This window comes from Physeter macrocephalus, chromosome 12 (assembly GCF_002837175.3).
Source record: "Physeter macrocephalus isolate SW-GA chromosome 12, ASM283717v5, whole genome shotgun sequence".
Classification (NCBI taxonomy): domain Eukaryota; kingdom Metazoa; phylum Chordata; class Mammalia; order Artiodactyla; family Physeteridae; genus Physeter; species Physeter macrocephalus.
The window spans coordinates 50,447,548-50,465,383 of record NC_041225.1 but is presented as its reverse complement, the minus strand read 5'-3'; the positions used below and the strand labels follow the sequence as shown (position 1 = coordinate 50,465,383).

General features: G+C 39.3%; 1 protein-coding gene and 1 long non-coding RNA gene across 6 annotated transcripts in view; both read right to left on the bottom strand.

The window, feature by feature from the left end:
• Positions 1-5,989: 5,989 nt before the first annotated feature.
• Positions 5,990-8,674, bottom strand: LOC114487265 (uncharacterized). Its single transcript, XR_003682224.2, has 3 exons — positions 8,292-8,674; positions 7,713-7,831; positions 5,990-6,311 (listed from the first exon to the last, which is right to left on the bottom strand). It is a non-coding gene; the product is annotated as an uncharacterized lncRNA (long non-coding RNA).
• A 1,274-nt stretch (positions 8,675-9,948) lies between these two features.
• The window catches only part of BIRC6 (baculoviral IAP repeat containing 6), a 249,625-nt gene continuing 241,737 nt past the window's right edge, over positions 9,949-17,836 (bottom strand). For all 5 annotated transcript variants that reach the window (XM_055089099.1, XM_055089101.1, XM_055089102.1 and 2 more), the window contains 2 exons: positions 14,183-14,317; positions 9,949-10,818 (listed from right to left, as the gene is read on the bottom strand). In XM_055089099.1, the coding sequence (XP_054945074.1) occupies positions 10,639-10,818; positions 14,183-14,317 (315 nt within the window). In that variant the 3' untranslated portion in view covers positions 9,949-10,638. The remainder of the gene's footprint in view (positions 10,819-14,182; positions 14,318-17,836) is intronic.

Sequence of the window (17,836 nt, the reverse complement as noted above, 5' to 3'; positions counted from 1 at the left end):
AGAAAAACAAATACCGTATGCTAACACATATATATGGAATCTTAAAAAAATATATATGGTTCTGAAGAACCCAGGGGCAGGACAGGAATGAAGACACAGACGTAGAGAATAGACTTGAGGACATGGGGAGGGGGAAGGGGAAGCTGAGACGAAGTGAGAGAGTGCCATTGACATATATACACTACCAAATGTAAAATAGCTACCTAGTGGGAAGCACCCACATAGCACAGGAGATCAGCTCCGTGCTTTGTGACCACCTAGAGGGGTGGGACAGGGAGGGAGACACAAGAGGGAGGGGATATGGGGATATATGTATACGTATAGCTGATTCACTTTGTTATACAGCAGCAACTAACATAAAAATGTAAAGCAATTATACTCCAATAAAGATGTTAAAAAAAAAAGACCTGACACAGCCAAAAATAAATAAATTAAATAAATAAATAAATAAATAAAATATTTTTAAAAAGAGACAGTCTCAAAGACTTTGTAACCTTCTGAATCCTATCCTCTTTGAGTTACTCTCTTGTTTTACTCAGCTTTACCTGATTTTCCAAATCCAAATTTACCTGATTTTTCTCTTTACCCACAGAATTTTCACAAAACACACACACATACTGTAGTAAGATCCAATCAACTCTGTGAACGATAGGGAATTGAATGTACAGATTGTGGCAGAATAAAGGTACAGAGGCAGATAAACCACAAAGCTAATGCAGCTTAAGTTTTATGGCCCCTCTCAAGACTCTGGGAACGTCCTAACAATGTAGTGACCTGATCCTAAGATTGCACAAAATTTGCAATATGTAATAGGAAAGTAGGTTAATGATGGTTTAGGGCTGGTGAGGGGACAAGGGGAGAGGACAGGATAGCTAAAAGATATGGGGTTTCTTCTTGAGATGATGAACATATTCTAAAATTGTGGTGATGGTTGCACACATCTATGAATATACTAAACACCACTGAATTTTACACTTCAAATGGTTAAATTGTATGGTATGTGAAATATATCTTAATACAACTTTTTAAAAAAATGATACTTTTGGGAATTTCCTGGTGGTCCAGTGGTTAGGACTCTGCACTTCCACTGTGGGGGGCATGGGTTCAATCTATGGTTGGGTAACTAAGATCCTGCAATCTGTGTGGCGTGGCCAAAAAAAAGATACTTTCATGTCAATCAGTTAAGTCTATTCTACCTTTCACGGAGATACACTTCCCCTCTACTCAGGTGGCTTTGGAGGGGCTGTGGTAATCTGGGGGATCCAGGAAGTTGGGGATGTGTTTAATTTTGGTTTGGTGAGATAGATTTATATAGTATGCTGTCCTTTCTGTGGATATTGCTAACCACTTCAGTGTAGGAACTGCCTTCCAGGAATATTCCTACAGCCTCTGTACTGACCTACCATGAAACAAAACTGAAGGCTGGACATCCTAGAATGAAATGAATGAATGAGTCCTGTGGTGCTCAACACGAGAGGTAGGTGGGTAATAGAAGAGAAACAAGATTTGAAATGCCCACAACCAGAAGCTGTCTATGTAAAATTCTTCCAGTAACCAGACTAATCTAAAATTGTGAGAAGATTCAATCCTCATCAATGGTTGGCCAAAATGGAAATCCACTCCTATCAGGAATATACTTGATTTTTACACTGAGTATGGATATCATTATAAATCCATCATGTTATTTTCTTTTCTGATGGGAATCACAGAATACAAAATTTATGTGTTGGTGGGCCACAAACCTTTTGGAATACTATAAACAGTGTACATGTCCATGGGAGAAGTTGTATGTTTTATGCATCCCTACCATCAATAATAAAAAGCAAAGTTTGTTCAACCATGCAGGAAGAAATAATGAATTCTCTTTCTATTCAATCTTAGAAAATATTACAAAAACCGTGGTCCTATGAAGAGGCAATCAAAAGATTACAGGCAAGAAAAAGAAACAAAACAAAAAGATTTTTTTAAAAACTGCAGCCAAAATATGTAAGGAAAAAGTATTATAAAGATGTATCTGTCAATTAATTAATTTAATTAATTTCTTTTTCTGCATTTTATGTTTGTGGCATTTTAATTGATTAGGTTCTCTTTTCTCATTTTAAATAAATATCCTTTTGTGTAATACAAAAAGAAAATCTAAAAACAAAAACTAATCAAACAAAAAGACAAGTACATTGTAAAACTGCTAGGACAGAAAGACAGATTTGAAGTTAAATTAAAACTACCGTCAAGAGTCAAGTAAAGGACTATAATTAAGGATTTTCACCAACTTCAGGAAAACCGATAAAGGGACAAGATATTTGAGATAGGTTAAAATCCTGGACTATAGCTCTGTATCAATTAGTTCAATTAACTGTTAGACTCAGATGGAAAAAAAAAGTTTCAGAATAGCAGGGTAAAAAACAAGATTTTGGGCTTTCCTGGTGGCACAGTGGTTAAGAATCCGCCTGCCAATGCAGGGGACACAAGTTCAAGCCCTGGTCCAGGAAGATCCCACATGCCGCAGAAGAGCTAAGCCCATGCGCCACAACTACTGAGCCTGCGCTCTAGAGCCCGCGAGCCACAACTACTGAGACTGAGTGCCACAACTACTGAGGCCCGCGCGCGTAGAGCCCGTGCTCGGCAACGAGAAGCCACCGCAATGAGAAGCCCGCGCACTGCAACAAAGAGTAACCCCCGCTCGCCGCAACTAGAGAAAGTCTGTGCGCAGCAACGAAGACCCAACACAGCCAAAAATAAATAAATAAAAAATAAATAAATAACTAAATAAAAAGAAAAATATTTCATAAAAAAAAAGATTTCAATAAAGCCTCTATGTAAAATTTAAAAATAAAAACACACTACATAAAGTAAGTTCAGAAGCCTTTCTGTTAAGGTTGGATTAAACTTAAAACCTAAAGTTTCAAAATTATGAAATACAGATTTAAAAAAGACTTTAAGAAAGTTTCAGCCAATATTCTAGAGTAGACTCAAGGTGAGATAAAGGGAGCCTAATACCCTCTTTTATAAATGGGCTCAAGCATATATTATTGAATTCAGTCAGAAATAATACATGAAATTGCCAGGTTAAAAAATATCCACTGTGTAGTTAGATATTTCCAGATAGTCTTAGAAAGTAAACAAGTGAGAAATCCATATAATTTATGTCTCTCTCTACAAAACAACAAAATGAGCCTTTCTTCTTTAAGACATGGGGGCCTACATATAAGGATAATGGTACAGATTACAAGCAGAAGGTCCATTGAAAGAAACATTGATCCACATTGCCTAAAAAACAAAAGGACAAGTGTCCAAAATCGGTCCAATGGTGCCACTCCAAGAGATATTAGCACCCCAAAATATTCTGTCCTTCCTCTAAACTCCCAAGGAGAATTATCTATAATAATGGGATGATAATTCTTGTTGATATAGTGCCATTTTATCTACCTCATTCCCACTACTGTAGAACATAAAATCTTGCTGTGAACAATTTTAAAGGTGGCTGAAAAGCAAAAAGGAAAGCAGTTCACTTTTCTTAAGAAAAAAAGAGAGGAACTTCTTGTGCCAGTGTGTGGGGGAAAAAAGATAATAAAAGACAAATTTGAGGGTATACAGTAAATTGTAAAGAGGTTGAAGGGAAATGAACTTTATTTACATTGGTTTAATAGAAGCATTCAAGTAGTAAGAATCTCTAATGAGCCTATATCCTAACCTATGATTGGTGTTTTGGAATCATTAGTAGAAGAATACTTCTTTATTCTATGGGACACAACACCTACAGTTTTAGGATTTGCTTCCAGACAGAAGGTACTGCAGCTCTTATGCAGGATCAGATTATAGCTGATCTAGACATTAGAATACCTAGACTATGTATAATTCAAGAAATTATTAAAAATAATACCTCTGATCAGAGAATCTCTATAGGTAATATAGGATAAACACAGGAAGATTATGAACACAGAAGAGTCCAGATTAACTATTCCTAGAAAATTATAAATCTTTCTTTTCATACAAATACTGAAAATGTTAGTCTGTACTTTTGGAGTATTACCTCAATAACATGGTACATGTTGAAGAACCATTGCCAGATAAAGCATATCCTTTAATTCAGTAGCCAATGCTTAGCCTTGCCTCAGAGCAATTACAAGAGCCAACTGGTCAAAAAAACCTTATATAGCTAGAGCTAAGATAACAAGGATAGCCACTTGTAGAAAAGGGGCACCAACAAGCTAAAGGAGCTCTAGCTGGTCCCTCTAAATAATGATAATGGCTCCAGAGACATGGGAGGTGCTCTGGGGCTAGGTTTGCCAATTTTGCAGACGACAAGGTGAAAAGAGGAAGAGTAAATCAAAGAACAAAACCTGTAGAAAGCCTAGGGAAAAACAACAGGAAGGAACAGAGGGGGAGGGGGTGGCGAGGATGAGGGAGATCTGTGTCTACCCTTGTGACCTAGCCCTTGGAAAAGAGAGGCCAGGGAGGTGGAGAAGATCAATCACTCTCCTAGTCACCCCACTAGGCAGAGATACTTAACCAGAGGCTGTGTGCTGCCCAGTGACCCAGGGTAACCTGCAGCTGACATAGCTGGACTGGGCATTCCCTCCTTGGAGAAGCTCCAAGTGAGTAAAACTAAAACACTATCAAAATGGTGGCCTGTTGCAATCTCTTCCTGCACTGGAAAACATAGCTGGTGCAACCTGAGGAGGGACACATATGAATAAAGCAAAGAAAACCAGTCTTTTGGTGGAGCCCATGGGATCACTACAGGATCACATCCAGGGGCTGAGGGAAGAAGGCCAGAAGATGCCTCTTCTGCCCAGGAAATGCATAAGTTCAGAGGGCTGTCAGCTCCTTTAGTTTGAAGAATCAGGAGACTAGAAGCTGAGAAAAAGGAGGATGGCTGCTGGAAATTGGACAGATTTTGAAGAGAAAAAGAGGAAAGAGCTTCCTTTCAACCTGGTGTGCACCTTCCAACTCAAGCATGTGGCCCCTACATTCTTACCACCTTGCTGGGCTCTGGAGGGGACGGGAAGCAGAGCTTTTAGGCCTGTTCCAATTTAGCTCCAGACAGGTTTACACCAACACCAGAACCTATCCTAGTTAGAAAATATATATGATTCTTTCGTCTTTGTAGAGGGGAGTTCTGAAAAAGAGTAAAAAAGTAATTAAAATCACAAAGAAAAAGATCAATAGATGATTTCACGATAATTTAAAACTTCTATGAGGGACTTCCCTAGTGGTCCAGTGGTTAAGAGTCCACCTTCCAATGCAGGGGACGTAGGTTCCATCACTGGTCAGGGAACTAAGATCCCACATGCCACAGGGCAACTAAGCCTGCGCACCACAAGTACTGAACCCACGTGCCACAACTAGAGAGAAGCCGATGCACCACAATGAAGATCCCCCGTGTGCCACAACTAAGACCCAATGCAGCCAAATTAAAACAAACAAACAAAAAACTTCTATGAGAAAAATTAAAAGTTAAAAGGCCATCTGGAAAAAACATACAAATATGATAAAAATTATTCTACCACGCAAGTAGCTCATTTATATTAAAACATCCTAAGACAATACAAAAAAATGGGGAAAAGGTATAAACTGATTATTGACAAAGTAGAAACTCAAATGGCTAATAAATATTGATATGAACAATGTTGAAAAAAAAGCAGACTAAAGCATGTTTAATGATGATACATAAAAATTCCAGATTAAAAAGTTATAATCCCCAATGCTGGCCAGGGAATAGGAACATTAACTGAACCTGGAAGTGTGATATCAACACAATCTCTCTGGAAAGCAATTAGTCATTAAATATTAAACCCTTTGACCTAATAATTCTAGGCTTTATCATACGGAAATAAAAGATATAGACCATGGTTATTAGAGCATTATTTATAATTAGCAAAATAGAAATAGCTTAAATGTCCAACAGTAAGGGATTACTTAACTACATTCATATCATGCAGTCATTAATTTAAAAAAAATGTATTTATTTATTTTTGGCTGCGTTGGGTCTTTGTTGCTGCACGCGGGCTTTCTCTAGTTGCAGTGAGCGGGGACTACTCTTCCTTGCGGTGTGCGAGCTTCTCATTGAGGTGGCTTCTCTCGTTGCAGAGCACGGGCTCTAGGCGGGTGGGCTTCAGTAGTTGTCGCACGCTGGCTCAGTAGTCGTGGCTTATGGGCTCTAGAGCACAGGTTCAGTAGTTGTGACACAGGGGCTTAGCTGCTCCGTGGCATGTGGGATCTTCCCGGACCAAGGCTTGAACCCATGTCCTATTCATTGGCAGGCGGATTCTTAACCATTGTGCCACCAGGTAAGTCCCGCCATTAATTTTCTTTATGATAAAAAGTGCATAATATATTGTTAAAAAGGTGATAAAATTGTTCATACAATATACCAATTATATAGAAAAGAGAAGTATAGAAAATAGACTATGAAGAAAGATATCAGAAAATTAAGTGTTTTAATTTCACATGTTGTATTTTTCAGTATTTTCCCAATTTTCCTTAGTGAGCTATTCACTATAGAGTATAACTATCATAAAAGAGAAAAAAAAAAACAACTCAAAAAGCTCAGTATTACTGAAACCAAATGAACCTGAGGCCCTGTCATGTTCTGACCATCTTGTCTAAGACTGAAACACCAGGGCAGTAGCTTGGCCCAGGGTCCTCATTCCAGTCCTCTTGTACCCTGGCTGCCTGCTCCAGCTGAGTATCTAGCTCCACCAAGGTCTGCAACTGGGTCTGTTCCCATCTCTAGGCTGATCCAGCAGCCATGTCTGTTTCTTCCTTGAAATCTTTTGGTCTAACCAATCTCATGGACGAACCAGAGTATTAACTTTTTTTTTTTTTTTTTTCTGTAGTACGCGGGCCTCTCACTGCTGTGGCCTCTCCCGCTGCGGAGCACAGGCTCCGGACGCGCAGGCTCAGAGGCCATGGCTCACGGGCCCAGCCGCTCCGCGGCATGTGGGATCCTCCCAGACCGGGGCGCGAACCCGGTTCCCCTGCATCGGCAGGCAGATGCGCAACCACTGCGCCACCAGGGAAGCCCCAGAGTATTAACTCTTAATTGTGGAAAAGTATGTAATATGGTTAAAAAAAATGTAACTGTAGAAATTTGTCTACTAAATAATTAGCTTTGGTTTAAGGAATAAATGGCCAGTCAGCAATGCCTAGCTAGGGACCAACCCTCATTTGAGTTATTTATTTAGTACAGGGCCGCTCAAGCCACAGTCCACAGACTGCGACCAGTTGGCAGTGGGCTAAGTACGGAAAGTGAGTAAGCAATAAGACAATGCTGCAATGTCTTCATTGTATTTTATAAAGTACTGGTCTCTAATGGAAAGAAGGGTAAGCAAAAACCTTGGCCCTTCACCACAGTTTGACACACTAACTAGAATATTTCACCTCACCCATCTTACCCTAAGTAAACCAAATTATAGGACATCAAAGAAAAAAATGTTGGGAATTCCCTAGAGGTCCAGTAGTTAGGACTCCTGCACTCTCACTGCCTGCTGAGGGCCTGGGTTCGATCTCTGGTTGGGGAACTAAGATCCCACAAGCAGTGGGTGCAGCCAAAAAAAAAAAAGAAAAAAAGAAAAAAGTGTTTACAGTACTTTCTACATTTGTCTGACTTCGGGGATACTGGTCTTAACACTAAAATGTTAACTAAGCAGTTTATTTTTGTACTTCTCTTTAAGATCACAACCTCATTGTTAATAGTTTTATGAACTGACCCATTGGATTTACTGATTTCCGCACGTGCTCTTGGACCTAGGCCATTCCATGTCTGCTGGCATCTGCTCCATCCTTCTCCAAGGCCTTCACACGCACCCTTCTCCCCTGGCTCCTCAACCTGTAAACATCCTGAAGTTATTCTCATACCAAAAAATATATATTTCCTCAAGTTCTGTCACTTGTCCCTTCCTCTCCACCCCTTCATTGTCCTAGTTTATGACCACCACCTCGACTCTAGTGTGGGCTCTCTACTGACCTCCTTGCCACCCAACAGTTGGCAGAATGATCTTCCTGAAACACCATCTGACCAGGTTGCTCCTCTAATTAAAGCTACTGGACAACCCTCCATCACCTATAGGATGTCAAAGCTCCTTAACAGGACAACCAAGTTCTTCCGTGACCCAACCCCTCCTATCTTCCTGACACCACAGCCCACGTTGCACCCGTTCAACTATCCCCACACTTTGCCTCTTAAAGTCCAATAGTATCGAACGTGGTACCATTAACTCAAGCTCTCCTTTTTGCTCTCTTGTATCCGGAATAACTTCTTTCTGCCTGGCTAACTTATTTATCCTCACCCTTCCAGACTCAGGATATCTTTTTTTTGGTTTTTGTTTTGGCGGCATTGGGTCCTTGTCGCTGCGTGTGGGCTTTCTCTAGCTGTGGCAAGCGGGGGCTACTCTTCATTGCGGTGCACGGGCTTCTCATGGCGGTGGCTTCTCTTGTTGTGGAGAACGGGCTCTAGGCGCACGGGCTTCGGTAGTTGTGGAACGCAGGCTCACTAGTTGTGGCTCACAGGCTCTAGAATGCAAGCTCAGTAGTTGTGGCGAAAGGGCTTTGTTGCTCTACGGCATGTGGGATCTTCCCAGACCAGGGATCAAACCCGTGTCCTCTGCATTGGCAGGCAGATTCTTAACCACTATGCCACCAGGGAAGTCCAGGATATCTTCCTTTAGGAAGCTCTTCCGGACCATATCACCTCAGTGCCCATCGATATTTTGCCTGAGGTAGGTGTCCCTCCTCTGTGCTCCCAATATACCCTGTAAATAACAGTATCAGAGAACTTACCATTTTGCACTGACATTATGTTTTCATGTTTGTCATTCAATCCTCAAGTGCAGGAACCTGTACCTAGTACAAAGTGAGTGCTCAAATGTTTGTTGTTATAAAGTCTAGATTCCAGGTGGAACCAAATTAGACCAAAGTCTCAAATTCAAACTTTAGGCCTTGGTTTTTAAAAAACATGAACTGGAACTTATAGTACTCATATTGTTACTTCGCTTTTATAAAGTTTTCTGAGGACTAATGGTGTGAAATGGGGAAAATGACCTTACCTTATTTTAATGATTAAAAGTAAAATCCCAAATTGGAGGTAAACAATATACTTGGATAGAAGCTTTTATCATCTATCCCTGACAGGACCCTGACAGACCAAAAAACAAAAGGTCTAGAGGATTGATGACTGTCCTTTTACTACTTATTGCTGATAATTTTATACTGAGATATAAGGTAGCAGGTCTGTAACATTTAATTGACTCTGCTTTCTCATAAACTGACTCGATTTTGTCATGCTTGTGTAACTCATCACCCACTAGACCTAATGCTATGTGTTTTGGAACCTTTGATTTCCTGGTCACACACTTTATTCACTTTAAGGAGCTCTGTACCTTGTTGAGAGAGTATCATGATCCCTAGTTCCCCTTTTCCTTCAGAGAGTAACTCACTGTTCAGGATACAGCTTCTCCTTCAGGTCAGCTCCAGATTCAGGGTTTCCACACACCAGTTAATTTTATATAGACACTATCAAGAATCACCTTAGCTCTTCCTTTGTGATAACTGGTCTTGAAAAAAATAGCCTTCCCTTTCCCGTGAGTAGCTCTTGAAAGTGTCCAATTCTTTGTAGAAATAGCATTTCACACCATGGCAAACTGTTTTAGAAACAAGACATACCAATACACCTAAGTCTTTATTTATTTGGCTCTAGGAAGAATTTGCATGAAAATGAGCCTATATGGCAAGTACAGAATGTACTGTAACAGCACCAGAGAGGTACATCCTCTCTGCTCTACAGAGCCTCAATGTTTAACACATACATGTGACGTTAGTAATAAAACCAGATAGTCCAGGAAGAAAGGAGCCCTTTAGGAAAAACTCAGTTTAGAGTGACTTTTCAAATTGACCATTCCTCTTCATATACTTAAATTCAAATAACAGATACATTCACAGGCCCAAATATTGGCATAGAATAAAATCATGTTCATTTATTTTTCTGCATCTTAGAATTTTAGAAAGCATAAAATTAAATACGTTGAATGTAATAAATTCATCCATACAAGTGCAAGTCTCCAGCTATAATGCATTTTATGGCAGATTTATCATTTAAAAAATGTACCAGTAAATCAAAAAAGAGGGAGTATGTCCATTTAACTTTTATTGAAGTGTATGTAGGAGGTCTTCAGAAATCAAATATGAGCATGAAGATATGGCCAAACATAAAATCTATCAAATTCGGTGAAAAGTTGCTGACTTTAAATAGTAGTTGTAAGAATGACCAATATATATTCTTTGTTAACAACCCTTCACTCTACAGTAAAAAAAAAAAAAAAAAAAAAAAAATTCAGTAAACATTCTTTCCTAAGGTAGTTTCCCTTATATAATCAGTGATTTATCCATTTCTTTGTATACACAAATTTGTTGAACATACCAATCAGTGGTTCTCACAATTGAAAAATAAAAGCACAAAAAAGTTTACACTCTTGTACAGGTAAATAAAAGATCACCTTGAATTAAACTGGATCTCCTTAAGGGTGTAGTATAGTTTCAGTTTCATTACCTATTACATAATTAGTTTCTTACATACAAATATTGACATATTTGGCTTGTGCTTCAAAGCCTCTGCGTCTATGAAGTCCATATCAATGCAGCTCACAATTTGAAGTCACTGGGGAGCTCTTTACTGCTGCTGGGTTTGACCTGATCATGCATTAGAGTCTCCTCAGCACCCGCTGTGGCACTGCACATCTCCGAGGCATCATCGGCGTCAGGGTCCAAGTCTTCAGGACAGGGAAGTTTCAGCAGCTCTTCTCGGAGCTGAGCAGTGTGACGCTACGTAGGGGAAAATGAGTGATGTTAGAACTGTAAACCCTGGGATACTAGCACAACATCATTGGAGGGAACAACTGAGTTCAAAACAAAACCCAAAGCATTAGGTCTACAAATATTTATTAAGACCTTCCTTAAGCTAGCTGCTCTAACAGGCAGTGAACAAAGTTGGCACAAATCTCTAACCTCAAAGTAACTGATGCTGCTGATAAGTCCTGAGTACTGAGTAGCACGCTCACAGACCCTACCAATGCCCCAACACCTGTAACAAAAACAGCATTACTAATGACTTAGAGGACACCAGTCATTTGCTATATATAGTTTTACATTAAAGAGAATAACATCTTGACTTGTAATACGTGCTGCCTCTAACTAAAATTTTTGAGAGACAGTCCATAAATTAAAATAAAACCACTGCTATTTTAGTGAATAAAAACTAGGCCCCATGTAAAACGTTTGAAATGTTTCATACTCATTGCCTCAGGTAATGCTTGGCTTACACCTTATAAATAATTTAATCATAAGAATTTTAAAAAATGTAAGCAAATGAAAAAGAAGATCTAGAGAGAGTACATAACTTTGTATTACCCCATACTGCCATTTAGGGAAGGATATAGAGATGTTAACAGAGAGTGGCTGGTTGTTTACAAACATTAAGTTTTAGTTTATAAATTTCTAGTGGGAGAGAAATGACCTCCAATCTCATACCAAGGGCTTTGAAAATTAGTTGTGTCAATAGCTGACTTTGAAAATTAACCAACATTTATAGAACAAGGCACTGTGCTCAACAGTAACAATGTAAAAGCAATGTGTAAAATAAGGAGGGCACAGCTGGGTAAAAAGAGCTGACTGCACTAGGCCATTTTATCTAAGGGACTTGAGCATCTGTGGATTTTGGTATTTGCAGAGGATCCTGGAACCAATCCCCTGTGGATATGGAGGACCAACTATATGATCTCTGATTTTACAGAGCCTAAACTTTGGTTAGAAGTAGAAGACATATAAGCAAGATAAGACAACTACACACTTGCAGCCATTTTTAAGGTTTCAAAGTATATTTACATACTGGTAACTCGAAATTTTTCTAGCCCCAATTTCCCTTCCACCATGGACAACACTAACTAGGGAAGAAGAAAAAAAAAGGGCAATTATGAAGGCCCAGTTAAGGTGGGAATACTATGCCTTTATTGTGAAATTAAACTGAACAGCTGCATACTTTTCTCAAGTAGCACTCAGCAGCAGAAGTATACCTGAGATGATATAAATTTGGACTGATTCAGGATAGAGATTTCCAAATCAGGGCGTTACAGAAACAACAAAGAATAAGAATTTGAGATAAAAACAAGACACTGACTGAAATAACAAAGCAAAAGAAGCTGGACTTTAGCCACTGAGGTTTTGTGTAAGGGAAAGATGTATCTAAACACACACCTGGGGAGGATCAATCTGGTTATGCACCACATTAAGACCTGGAAGGGGGAGAATAAGAGGCGAGGAAGACTGACTGAGCTATGGGAACTGAGGAGAATAATGGGGAGGAGAATCCCCGTATGAAGGCAGCACTGATAGGACCTAGCACTGACCAGGTAGGTATACTAGATGAAGAGGGAGTTAAATAAAATCTAAAGATTTTAAGACAGAGAAAAGTTGTTTAAAATTAAGAAAATACAGAAAGTTATAAAATTTGACTGAAGGAAAGATAAGTTCTCTTTTTTAGATCTTCAATGAAGAGTGATGACAGGGCATCCAAGTAAAAATGCCAGTAATATGACTTTGAGAAAGCTAAGAGCAGACAACAGTTTGCAAAGTCACTTTTAAAGAGAAAATGGCCAATGTCAGGGGTATAGATACAATGATAGAGAAAGAGAATAAAATAGTCCTAAGGGCCAAATAGTAAGGCTTCAGGTACACAATCATTCAGGAGAAGGGGAAAGAAAAAACAAGCTGAAAGAATTAAGAGTGTGAGAAGAGGAGCCAAGATAGCCCACAGATGAAAAGTACAGAGAAAAAAGAACATTAGACCAGTGTTAGGACTGTTTTTATTAAGTAGGCAACAGTGTTACAAGAGATTATACTGAAATCATCTAATTTAAAAGTCAAGGCAAGTTTCCATGAAGTGAAATTTAAGCTGAAAACTGAATGGAAGTGAGCCAGTAGAGCAGGCAAAAGTAAGCATCTGTAAAGGCCTGGAGGGGAGAGAGATGCACAGAGGGGAGAGAGGTGTGTAGAGAGCAGAGCCAGGGTCACTGGCTTTGAGAACTGGATAGTGGGTAACTTTCGTAGAATGGAAATTCAACTGCAAAACGTTGATTGGTGAGAGGGTTATTTAAAAATGGAGGCAAAAGTGTTAACAGCTCTAGTTTTTGTAGTAAAAGGAGAGAAACATTTTTATAATAACAGGGGCAAAATAAAACTAGCTTAAGGGGATGCAAATGTTAAGGAGAAAAAAAATTTTCTTTTTAAAAGTTTTTATAATGGAAAATCTCAAACATATAAAGAAGTAAGCAGAATATAAAATAAACTCCCATGAATCTATCACCGAGCTTCAACATTTATCAACTCAGAGCTAGTCTTCTTTCATCTATATCCCCACCACTTTTCTCATTTTATTCTGAAGCAAACCCCAGATATTGTATGGTTTTACATTCATAAATATTTCTGTATGTAACCTGAAAATTAGGGACATTAAAAAAATTCACCAATAAAAAAACCTAATAAATCCTTATCACTATCATCTAATCATTTTAAGTGAAGATACTTTTAAAGTTAGAAGGAAAGGAGCCAGTAGAGATGACCATAATCAGTGGAGGATACAAGGAACAGAGGTGAGTAAAGACATATCTCCCAAGGCAGGGAAAAAAGGGTGGCCTTTGAAGGTATGATTCCCACATAAAAAAAAAAAAAATCTCCCAAACCATCATGTACTACATTTCCATTCTGTGAATGCCAAAGTTGAAAACAACAGCTCACCTCCCCCAAAACAGGATTGTATCACAGACGCTTCCACACCAATCAGCTTTTGGAGGCTCTGCAGCTACCATCTCCCTCATTACTCCAAGTAATAAAATTCTGGAAGGTGAGAGGCTCAGGAAAAAGCTAATGCAAACTGTCACGGAGCACATTTTGTTGCCATCATTGTCAAACAACTCTATGAAACTCTGTTGGCTCAGTCCCTATACTCATTTTTAATTTTAGGAACTGTCACTTCATTGTCAAAAGGAATGTATCTTTTCTATAGACTTCTGGGTAACCTCTGAACTTAATAAATTTAATGTTTCTTTCTAGCGGTCATCACGGTTCTGTTAGTGAATATACAACTCTTCTTTTAAAGCCACCGACAAGGCTCCTGTTCGGGAGGGTTACTCACCTTGAGAGCTGCTGCATGGTGAGACATGGTCCTGCCTACCCGCTTATCACTGCTGTGCTGCTGGATGTCTGCAATCCACTCCTCACACTGGGCCATGATCTCAGCTCTTTTCAAGTAAAAATGTTTATGTATAACCTTAAGAATAAACCAAGAAAGAGAACAAAATGTGATCGGGTCAGAATTTAAAAGACAAAGTATGTGGCATTACAAAAACATGAAATTTAAAAGACATGGCATTTTTTTTCTCTCCACAAAACTCAATGTGGTGAACACTCTACATTATTAACAGGGAAGAATCAGGATTATGACATCAGATGACTTGTGTTGAAATACCCAGTTCTATAAGCAGAAAATAATGCCCAATCCCACTCAGACATTTCAGTAGTTAATCCTACCCAGAGAACATAAGACGTCTATAAATCAGTAGAGTCAGAAGGCAAATGTAAATAAATGAATAACCAGGAGAAAAAGTACTGACAACAGAAAAACTGTCAATTTCTATCTTTCAAAGAGAACTCAAAGAACATTTAGATGAGTAAAGAGATTCTCAATCACAGGCATTCGCACAGAAATCAGAACATAGCCCAAAATAGGCAATATTATTACTCTTAAATTTGTCTTCTGGTTAACTTATGAACAAGATTTTATTTTATGACGTTTAACTCCTTGTGATAAATGTGCTTTACATTTCAGATTTTTAAAATTCTTTCTTTGAAAAACTGAGTAAAATTTCTGTGTAGGTAGTAAAAGTCTATTTTTGACAAATTTAAGCTAGATAATAGATCATTTTGGAATTATTATTCTGTATTCTGGGTGAGCTACTTACTACATTGCCCAATGAGCTTGTCTTCTCTAAAGAAAAGGCAATAATACCTACAAGGGAAAAATCATTAGGAAAAACTGGGAATGGACGTAAAACACCAATAAGTTATTGAGTTTGATGCATACAGGGATACAAAAATGAGTACAAAACCACCTGACACGAAGAACCATGATAACCACAGAATAAGATGCGAGATGAGTGCACAAGAAAAAGATACGTTTTGAAAAATACAAAACAACAACAATAAAAAACAAAAACAAATCCCATGAAATTTAAAAAGTAGCAGGCCACAACTGATTGGGAAAATTAGAAAAGCATTCATGGACAAGGGGTACCCCTTTAATGTGAGCTAGGTTCTAAAAGATGAGAAATAATTATTGTTTCAAATTATACTTATTTCCTTTTTGTAAAAGTCATGTCCCCGCTCTGAGTCCCCTGTGTTAGCAGTTTATTCTTCCAGAAAACAAAACAAAACTTTAAGCATGAACCAACAAATTACACTGACTGATTGTGTACACTTACAAATTTCTTTCAGTACATTTAAAAACTGACGTTTAACATATATAGAAAAGTGCCCAAATCATGTGTATAACTGAACGCATTTTCCCACAGTGAACACAAGAAAACAACCTCTACTTAGATAAGAAACAGAACATTACCAAGCACGCCGGAAGACCCCCTTGTGCTACTTCTTACCATTAACCCTCATCCAAAAGTACACACTATACTAACTTCTTTAAGTATGAGTTTAACTCAGTTTTTAACTTTTTATAAATAGAATCATATAGAAAGTACTCTTGTGCCTGGCTTCTTATGCTCTTTATTGTGTTTATGATATTTGTCCACCTTAATGTGTGAAGGAGTTCACTCATTTACACTGCTGTATTCCACTTTATGAAAATTCCATAATTTCTCCATTCATTCTGCTGATCAGACTGTTTCCAATTTTTGGCAATGTTATGAACATTCTCTACACCCAATACGTACACAACTGCTATTGAGCATATACTAAGGAATGGAATTGCTAGTCATAAAGCATATATTAAGCTTATTACCTGAAGTATTGATATGTTAGAAAGTATTGCTATATCAGAGCTCCAGTTGTTCCACAACCTAACATTTGGTATCAAAAGCCTTTGAATTCTTAGAGATGCTGAAGGATAGGTAGACAGGAGCCAGACAATGTAGAGTTTTGAAGGCTACGGTAAGGACTCTGTGTTTTCATCTTCATTTAATGGGAAGTCAATGGAGTGAGATGATCTGATTATGCGTGGAGAACCACTGTATAGAAGGACAAAGTGGAAGCAGTGAAATCAGAAAACTACTTCAACAATTCAAGCAATAGGTAATGGTAGCTTGACTTTTTGTTTGGTTTTTAAAAAATATTTGTTTGGTTGCGACAGGTCTTTTTTTTTTTTAATAAATTTATTTATTTATTTATTTTTGGCTGTGTTGGGTCTTCATTGCTGCATGCAGGCTTTCTCTAGTGGCAACCACTGTTAAAATTTTTGGTTATTTCTTTCTAATCTTCTTTTTTTTTTAATAAATTTATTTATTTATTTATTTTTGGCTGTGTTGGGTCTTCATTGCTGCATGCAGGCTTTCTCTAGTTGTGGGGAGCAGGGGCTACTCTTTGTTGCAGTGCACGGGCTTCTCATTGTGGTGGCTTCTTTCTTTCTTTCTTTCTTTTTTTTTTTTGCGGTATGTGGGCCTTTCACTGTTGTGTCCTCTCCCGTTGCGGAGCACAGGTTCCGGACGCGCAGGCTCAGCAGCCATGGCTCACGGGCCCAGCCGCTCCACGGCATGTGGGATCTTCCTGGACCGGGGCACGAACCCGTGTCCCCTGCATCAGCAGGCAGACTCTCAACCACTGCGCCACCAGGGAAGCCCTATGGTGGCTTCTCTTGCTGTGGAGCATGGGCTCTAGATGTGTGGGCTTCAGTAGTCGTGGCATGTGGGCTCAGTAGTCGTGGCTCGCGGGCTCTAGAGTGCAGGCTCAGTAGTTGTGGTGCAGGGGCTTAGTTGCTCCACGGTATGTGGGATCTTCTTGGACCAGGGATCGAACCCGTGTCCCCTGCGTTGGCAGGTAGATTCTTAACCCATGTGCCACCAGGGAAGTCCCTGCGCCGGGTCTTAGTTGCAGCAGGCGGGTTCCTTAGTTGTGGCTTGCCGGCTCCTTAGTTGCAGCATGCATGTGGGATCTAGTTCCGTGACCAGGGATCAAACCTGGGCCCCCCCGCATTGGCAGTGCAGAGTCTTAATCACTGCGCCACCAGGGAAGTCCCGGTAATGGGAGCTTGAAATAGGCTGGCCAGGGCGAAGATTTAATTAATTAATTAATTAATTAATTTAAGTATAGTTGATTTACAATGTTGTATCCGTTTCTGGATACAGCAAAGTAATTCAGTTATACATATACATACATATTCTTTTCCATTATGATTTATTACAGAACATTGAATATAGTTCCCTGTACTATACGGTAGAACCTTGTTGTTTATCTATTTTATATACAGTAGTTTGTATTTGCTTTTTTTTTTTTTTTGTGGTACGCGGGCCTCTCACTGTTGTGGACTCTCTCGTTGCGGAGCACAGGCTCCGGACGCACAGGCTCAGCGGCCATGGCTCACAGGCCTAGCCGCTCCGCGGCATGTGGAATCTTCCCAGACTGGGGCACGAACCCGAGTCCCCTGCATCGGCAGGCGGATTCTCAACCACTGCGCCACTAGGGAAGCCCAGTAGTTTGTATTTGCTAATTCCAAACTCCTACTTTATACCTCCCCCACCCCCTTTCCCCTTTGGTAATCATAAGTTTGTTTTCTGTGTCTGCG